The sequence below is a fragment of the Podarcis raffonei genome, chromosome 17, assembly GCF_027172205.1.
Source record: "Podarcis raffonei isolate rPodRaf1 chromosome 17, rPodRaf1.pri, whole genome shotgun sequence".
NCBI lineage: Eukaryota > Metazoa > Chordata > Lepidosauria > Squamata > Lacertidae > Podarcis > Podarcis raffonei.
In genome coordinates this window covers 21859581-21868259 of record NC_070618.1, presented here as the reverse complement: position 1 = coordinate 21868259, position 8679 = coordinate 21859581, and the positions used below count along the sequence as shown (strand labels likewise).

At 42.4% G+C, this 8679-nt stretch overlaps 1 protein-coding gene across 1 annotated transcript; it reads right to left on the bottom strand.

Annotated features, from left to right (window-relative positions):
- Positions 1–941: 941 nt before the first annotated feature.
- Positions 942–5470, bottom strand: LOC128405377 (prorelaxin H2-like). Its single transcript, XM_053371925.1, has 2 exons — positions 4941–5470; positions 942–1651 (listed from the first exon to the last, which is right to left on the bottom strand). The coding sequence occupies exons 1-2, from the start codon at positions 5383–5385 to the stop codon at positions 1284–1286; spliced, it is 813 nt and encodes a 270-aa protein (XP_053227900.1). The 5' UTR covers positions 5386–5470; the 3' UTR covers positions 942–1283.
- Positions 5471–8679: the final 3209 nt, after the last annotated feature.

Sequence of the window (8679 nt, the reverse complement as noted above, 5' to 3'; positions counted from 1 at the left end):
TCATAAAATGCAAAATATGGTATTTTGACAGCATATAGAATTCGTACTACAGGCATCTGCGTTAGAACTAGTTTTGTATGTGCAATATATTATGGTTGCTTGTCCTGTAATATTTAAAAGACTCAAGATGCCATCTGTGTCTGCAAAGACATACAACTGCCTTGTTTGTAGGTGAATCCTTGCAGTATTTTGCAAAACACAAACAAACAAACAAACAAACAAACAGCCATCTACACAGGAACATAAAAGTGGGACTCCTCTTTCCAAACACATTAACATGCCCGACATTTATTGATTTGGAAGCAAGGCTAAGCTAACAGTTGGTTTAACCCAACAGGTCTAACTAATCTTATGCTGAAATATATTCAAGAGCTTTGATGTTGTTATGATTAGTTGCATTTAAGAAAGAGGCAGTGAAAACCCCTCAGCAAGTGTCTAGAGGCTTAATGAAGCGAACCAACTGAGATCTGATCCAAGCAAGACAGAGATGCTCCCTGATTGGTAGAAAACCTGTCTTGGGTTCTGGAAAGAAAAGGGTGGCCTCAAAAAAATCAGGGGCAGTTTATGTGTTCTCGTGCACCTGTGATGAAGAGTCCTGGAGAGCTCCGGGGTACCTTATCTCTGGCCGTAGCTAGGCATGCTGGCAGAAAAACCGCAAACCGTGGTTTAGTAGATTGAAAGTTTTAAAGGGGAATTCTGATGTGGCCATCCCTGAGCCAATGAATTCCTGCATAGTTTTCTCTATGTATTTGAACGAGCCTCTTCACTTTTATGTGCAATGTGTAACCAGTACAGCTCATGCCCCAGGTAATCTAGGACAACTACATTTTATTGTATGTGTTTAGCTTTGTGTTTATGGAACTTCGGCACGTTGGGAACACATAGGACAATATATCCCTGGCTGAGTTATATCCATTAGCTTTCGATTTCACACAAGCACATTGAATGTAGACTATATAACACTTTAATTAAAGGTTGGGTTTCTCTCTTCAGTGTGGCGAATGTGGCACAGAAATCAGCATAATTTTAGAAGAATTGGAGTAGGAAAATGAACACATAACAAAATGCAAATACATTTAGTGCAAAACATAATTATAATAGCAATTCATGTGGTTTGTATTTTTTACAGGAAACCAGGACACCATCAATAATTTGGAGACAAAATAGATTACAAATCAGCAATCTTCTTTTTCGTACAGGTAGTATTCAGTTAAAAAGCACTGCAAACAACACTGAGTTTTGGGTGTTCCTGAAAAATTGGATGTGCATATATAAAGGTATTCTTAACACAATCTACTAATCTCAGTTTTGGTACATCCCCAATTACAGCACAGTCCGGCCATCCCCACAGGGGTTGCACGCTTTATTCTAGGCTGTTTGACCAAAGGAAAGTTATATGAGCTGATGGAATTGGCAAACCCAGTTTCGCTTCTCCTTTCTTGGGCTGCATCTCCCAAGTGACGGATGTATTCATTGTATTCACTGGAAGTAGGAACATATTCATTAAAATAATCATATAAATTTAAAAAGTCTTTCAGCGACGGCTTTCCAGCTTGTTGACTGATGCTTTGCAGTTGCTCCAGTTCAGGATCCAAGACAGACTGCAAGTTAACATTATCCAGTCCTTTGTCCGTGCTAGTTTGAAGAAACTCTGTTAAGGTAAAACAAAGGAAACTATCAAAAGGCGAACCATTGTAAAATGTCTACTGAGTTTTCTGGAAGAAATTTGTTAGTGATACTGTGGGTATCATTCATGCATTTACCTATACATATTTTACCCCATTGGTTCACCAAAATATTTCAGGAGCAGCTTGCAAGGATAAGTAGTGATATGCAAATTTTGCTAACTATATTGCTGCCATATTGTTGTTGAGATTTTTTTTTTTACCCAAAATTTTTGAGGTTTTTTCCTTTTGCAAAATCTCAAAAAAATATGAAATTTTTTACCTATTTTGAAGGAAAAACACTAAAACCAGACAATGCCGACTGTATGTTAGAGAAGACTCCCTGGAAAAGACCCTGATGTTGGGAAAGATGGAGGGCACAAGGAGAAGGGGACGACAGAGGACGAGATGGTTGGACGGTGTTCTCGAAGCTACCAGCATGAGTTTGACCAAACTGCGGGAGGCAGTGGAAGACAGGAGTGCCTGGCATGCTCTGGTCCATGGGGTCACGAAGAGTCAGACACGACTAAACAACAACAACAACATGTCCAGATTTTCCCAGACATTTCAGCCCGGACACTGCTTCCAATGGCTGATTGCAGGCTATGTATGGGAAATTCTGGGTGTATGGCAACCCTGACTAAACAATACGTCTTATTTTAACAAGTCCAAAATATACCAATGATTTATTATTCAACAATTGGGGGGTTTTTTTTACCCGTAAACATTTCAAGTACAAAAAGAAATTGCTGAGCAAATTTTCTAAGTTCGCTGCTAGAATCTGGGACTAAAAATGTGATTCCTGTAAAGAGGTAGGGATCTGAAGAATAGAAATATATTACAGGAAACAGGAAAGTATAATTATCCCAGTCAAAAGACACAACCACATCATTTTCTTATAGCTAAAATATCTTCACCTTGAAATATTGAGCATGTAGAGCATGTTGTGATTTAGAGATAAGGCACTGATCCTTCCCCATTTTAGACCACTTATGATTTTTCACACCACGTTTCCGAAAACCTCACTGATTCTATAATACAGGCTGAGTTATTATTGCCATATTTAATTCAATAGGTCTATTTACTAGGTAATCATGCAGAATATCCAACGTATTTTGCTTTTAAAAAAAGAACACCTGTTTGCCAAACATCACTATTGGAAATTCCCAATACATCATTTTAAAACTTGGAATTTATCTAAGAGATAGCTGTTGGATGCGGCTGAGTTTTGAACTCTAACCCCCCCCCCAAATTTCTGTAACTCATTCATGCTTCAACTGAATTTTGATATGGCATTTCCGGTATATACAGCAGAAAAATGTACATTTGCAGATACAACAGCTATATAAAATGAGATTGTGCCAGTATATGTGGTAGAATGTTTTTTATAAGTCCTCGATTTAGATGTTTGAGTTTCCAGTCTTTTCCTCAAAAGGATAGTTGAAATTTAAAGGCACATGAATATTGGAAGTCCTAATTAAAACAGCTGTTATTACCTGCCTTGGTGCTCATCTTCAAACTGGGGCAAATCCCCATGCTAAGGTCTTTTTTTTGATCAAACTGCTTCTGGTCTAAACCAAGTGCCTAAATCAAGATTTATAGCATATGCTGGGGCTTTATAGTAGAACTGCTATATACTTTCATTTACCACTTTATATTGTGTTAAAATAATCTGCAAGCACTCGCCTAGGACATTTCTTTATGAATTAACCAGTTGAGCATGTCAATCAGAGAAGCTGTGAGCAGCAGGCAGTCTTCTACATGTTACCCACTCTCATCACAGGAAACAATAGATTATGTGTGGTGCAAACACACACACACAGTATTTGCAATTCAAACAAATTGGGGGGGGGGTGGTATGCAAATTCCACAAGTCTTAAGTCTCCTTGAAATCAAACAAAGAGAATGCACAAGCACCACTGAAATCAGCAAGACATTTGAAAGACTTAACTTTGGGCTGGATTATACATATTTCATTTGCCCCCACACCCAATTTATTTTAAATGAGAAGTTGCTTTTGTATGTATTCATGCTTGCTAGTGTTTCAAAGACTAATCTGAGGTTAAACTAGAGCAAGGCACAATGGCAGCCTAAAACTGGATATCAGTTTTTTGCATCTGCCTCCTTGAAGTTTATGGGGAAACTAACATGTCACTGCCTTATTCACAAGATCAGCTGAGCTGCCTGCCACTCTCTGTTTCCAGTTTTTGCCATGATGCAGGGGCTTCAGGTGAGAATGATGCTCCCTAGATCCACTTTCAAACAAATACAACAGGGACAATTTACAGTTTTGGGGAGCTAAAGCTTTAGCGACTCAGAAACAACGAGGTAAAGACGGTATACTGAGAGGGGCTGTGGAGCCTGCCCTGGGAAATGCCCTCTCACATAGCTGTCAACGTTTCCATTTTTTAAAGGGAAATTCACATATTTCGAATAGGATTCCTCGCAAGAAAAGGGAAAAGTTGACAGCTATGCCCTCTCATCAGATGTCAAACAGAGAAACAACTGCACGACTTTTAGAAGGCAGCCCTGTATAGCGAAGTTTTTGATGTTTGAGGTTTCATTGTGGTTTTTATACGGATATTTTCCTGGGGCATCCCAGTCAGATGGTCGGCACAGAAATAATAAAATTACCATCATTGCTTTTATACTAAAGGGTAGGGAAAGCAAAGCGGCGGGGCGCTCTTGATGTTTCGATCTTTGGCGATGCGTTTTGTGTTGAGAAGCGGCCCTATGGATAGCTCGAGCGGCAGCTTCCTCGTCTCAGGGTCGTGGGTTCGAGTCGCACTGCTGAGCAAAAGATTCCTGCAGTGCAGGGGCAGGGGGTCGGACTAGATGACCCTCGTGGGTGCTGTTCCACATCCAGCTCGGGAGAAGGGACTTGGCAGTGCGTCTTTACGCACGAGTCTCCAAATGGTTCTCTCGCGCTCCATGGAGGGGGACCTATCCCCAGACATGGGTCTACTCTGCAGGATCGCGACCTAAATCCTGCTTTAGAAGCGAGGATCTTGAAAGTCTGAGCGTGAGGCGAACAGAGAAAACTCCTCCCCCCCTTCTCCGGGGATCTGTACTTTTCCTGGTCTTTCGAAGACGAGGTTGGATATTGGAGATGTTCGTTTGGCACCATGTTTCAGCGGGAAGAGCCACAGCGCTTCGTCTAATTTATTGTTATTATTTTTATTATTAAAAATAATGACCGCCCACTATGGAAGACGAAACGCCCCCGACCCCCCGCGACCCCCGTTTCCCCCCGACGGCGCCTCGCGAGCGTCTTACCAGCGCGCGCCCTGGCGGCGTCTAGTGGTGCCTGCTCCGTGGTCCGCTCAGCGACCCTCCTCCAGCGCGACCCTCCGCAGGTGAAGATGACGGCGCGGATTAACTCTCGTCCGCACAGCTTCACGGCGTACTCGCCGTCTTGGGGGGATGCCGAGGCTCCGGCCGCCGGGGAGCTCCGGAAGGTCAGCTCGGTCGTCGTCAGCAGCAGCAAAACCGGCAGCAGCCCGCGGAGCCTCATGGCGAACGCGCGCCCTCGCCTGCCTTTGGCCGCCGCCTTGTCCCGCCCTTCCGTCGGCTCGGAGTCCTGCAGAGACGCGCCGTCGAGCGCGAAGGACTGGCGGCTGGAGCGCTGAGCCGCAACCTTCGCCGCGCGCGCTTTATAGAGCGAGAGGAGACCCTCCGCCTCTGACTCATCCACACGCAGACGACTTTCCACACTTCTCATTTCCGTCCTCTGCTTCCTCGCCCACCTCCCTTTATTAATTTCCTAGAGAGAAGCCCCTGCCAGATGGCCACTAGGCTTTAGGAAGGGAACGTCTTCTTTTTCTTTCTTTTTAAGGGTTCCCATATTTCAAAAACTGAACATCCGGACACGAAACAATTGGGGGGGGGTAGATAACGGACAATCTAGTATTTCTGCTTCCAGCTAGCATAACCGTGGGGGCCGTGGAGCGTGCATGGCCATGGCACCGAAATTTGTGGGTGCTCTGCCCCTTCATGGGGAATTTTGTTGGTGCTCAGGCACCCAGGTCCCAGGGGAGTTGGCACCGAAATTTGTGGGTGCTCTGCCCCTTCATGGGGAATTTTGTTGGTGCTCAGGCACCCAGGTCCCAGGGGAGTTGATACCTATGATACAGCTATCTCAGACCACAGCATCACTGAAAGCTGTAAGGTTTCCATCTTGTAGCCATGTTTTTCCCCCTAATTCATCTCTTAGCTGATTGAAGAAATCATCTTCCACGTTGTCATCATTTCAATTGTATTCCCGCACATGTGCATCTTCATCTTCATCTAAACCAGCCCAGTCTTTGGCAAGGAAGTCTTCAAACTTCTCCTCCTCCTCGAGCCCCAAGAATCATAGACTTGTAAAGTTGGGAAGGGACCACGAGGGTCATCTAGTCCAACCCCCTGCCATGCAGGAATCTTTTGCCCAAAATGGGATTTGAATCCACAGCCCTGATCTTAGGAGTGTCATAGTTTCATAGAAGAATAGAGGCCATTGGCGGATTACCTATCGAATTATCGTTCTTATGCAAAATCACATGCAGGATTTGAGAATGTAGAGAGTGGGTTTGCGTGGCTTAGAAAATAAATGTAGGTGTGTTTTAATGCAGCCCTGAAGAGGGAATGGGGGAAAAAAATCAGGGAAGGAGGGAAGGGAAGTCAAGAAAATGTGGAACAAATGATATATATGATTAGAGTTATGTAATAATTTGGAAGATTTAATAGAAGTCGTTATTTAAAAAAAGAGATTAAGGGCCTCATGTTCTACCAACTGAGCTGTCCCAGGTATATGTCAAGCATCACTCTTTTTTTTTTTTTTTTTTTGAGCTACAATGAGAATCAGGCGCTGACTCCTAGGAGCCGAGGTCCCTTTGCCCCCCCCCAATAAAATATTTGAGGGAGCTGCCCCCCTGCAAAAAATGTTCATGGGTTCATTCAAATGGTGTTTGTGTTCCACATCTTGTGATCGATTTTGCAGGGCGGAGCTTACCTTCTCCCCCCACTCCCATATTTTATTCAAGTTGGCACCCCTGGCGAGAATCGTAGAAGGGATGCCGCGGGTCCCTTCAACTAAAACATCCAGGACAGCAGTGGCAGACTTTGGGCTCTCGAATTTCATTTTTTTTTAATAAATATTTATTAATTTTTCACAGATTATAAAAACACAAATCACAGCAAAACGAAAACATAAACACACACAAAACACAAAAAACACCACATGTATAATTTCAAACCCTTTTTTCATAAAAGATTTTCCCGACCTCCTCATACCTCCCCTTACTGCATTCCAATCCTTAATTAATTATGATCAACAAATCCTTCCCTATTTTCTAGTAAATAAATTTTTTAACCTTTCTTTTCATATAACCTAATGGTTACAGCATTCAACCTCATATTTTCCAAATCCACAAACGTCTCAGCATTCCACAATTTTACAATGTTTCTTAAGATAGTCTTTAAATTTCTTCCATTCTTCTTCCGATGTCTCTTTTCCCTGGTCTCGGATTCTGCCGGTCATCTCTGCCATGGGCTCTCGAATTTCAGTGGTGCCCTGTGGAACGCTAACATTTGGCAGCTCTCTCACTCAGTTCTTTGGTATTGTGGTAGCTCTACCCTGAAAGCCACCTCTGATGACAGATGGCCATCCAATCTTGGCTTAAAATCCTCCAAGGAGAGAGTCCACCACCTTCTGAGGGCGTCCCTTCCACAGTCGAATGGCAAGGTCAGAAAGTTCTTCCTGATGTTTAGTCGGAATCTCCTTTCTTTTCTTTTAAACAACATTTTATTTATAACATTTTATTATTTAGGATTAAGGCCACTAGGCTTTAGGAAGGGATTAAGGCCTTCTGGGAAATGATTTATAATGAAATTAAGAAGGTGCTTAAATGTACCTTTTATAAGAAACCAGAGGCTTTTCTCCTGGGCATGGTAGGCCAATTGGTGTCAAAGAAAGATAGGACGTTCTTTATGTATGCTACAACAGCAGCAAGAGTTCTACTTGCAAAGTATTGGAAGACACAAGAACTACCCACACTGGAAGAGTGGCAGACGAAGGTGATCGACTACATGGGACTAGCAGAGATGACGAGCAGAATCCGTGACCAAGGGAGAGAGACGGTGGAAGAAGATTGGAAGAAATTTAAATTTTATCTTAAAAATTCTTGTAAAATTAGTGAGTGTTAAAATGTCATGAGTAAAGCATAGCAGATTTGCAGAGATAAATGATTGGATAAGAGGAAAGAAAAGGATTTAAAGAAAGGAATTTATAAGTAATTTAGATCAGGGGTTGCTGAAAAAGTTTAAAATGGGGATGCAGAAAAGGGAGGCATGGGGAAGTCGTTGAAATTGGGTACACGAAAAAATTTATGAAATTATACATGTTTTTATGTTTGTTTGTTTGTGTTTGTTGTTTGTAGTGTCTTATAATATATGTTGAAAAACCAATAAAAATTTTATATAAAAAACAACAACATCATTTTATTAAAGTTTTCTTGGTTTGCAAAGGTATGCGCAATGTCTCTTTTTTCAAGTTACATTTTCCATAGGTCAGTTTCATTTGTTGAAACATTAGGGTTACATTAGGAAGAAAAAAGGGGAGAAGAGGTGGGGGGGTCGGGAGGCGATATTTCTATTTTGCTTAATATGTCTGTGGGTTTTTGTGTCAGCATCGTTTGTGTGGGTTCTCTTTGCTATTCGCTTGTGTTCCTTTGGTGGTGAGAGAAATTGTGGTTGGCCTAGGGTGCGGTGGCTTGTTGGTGATTGGCTGTGCTGAACTTTGTTTTCGTGTGTGAGTGGGTGTTTTTGAATCAGGTTAGCCATATTGATTTGTATGCTGTTGGTGGATTATTGTCATTGTCTTGTTGGGCTGTGTATGTGATAAAAGGGAGCCATACTGGGGTGAAGGTGTCTTCTTCTATTTGTCCCCGTGTCAGTTTCAGTTTATCGGTTAATTTTTCTAGTAGGACTGTTTCCCATACTATTTGGTACCATTGGTCCATGCTTACTCCTGACAGGT

Excerpts from the sequence above, each read along its gene's own strand:
- LOC128405377 (XM_053371925.1), bottom strand. The coding sequence starts at position 5,385 with ATGAGAAGTGTGGAAAGTCGTCTGCGTGTGGATGAGTCAGAGGCGGAG. Across the intron at positions 1,652-4,940 it reads CGCCGCCAGGGCGCGCGCTG|AGTTTCTTCAAACTAGCACG; the intron begins GTAAGACGCTCG and ends TTACCTTAACAG.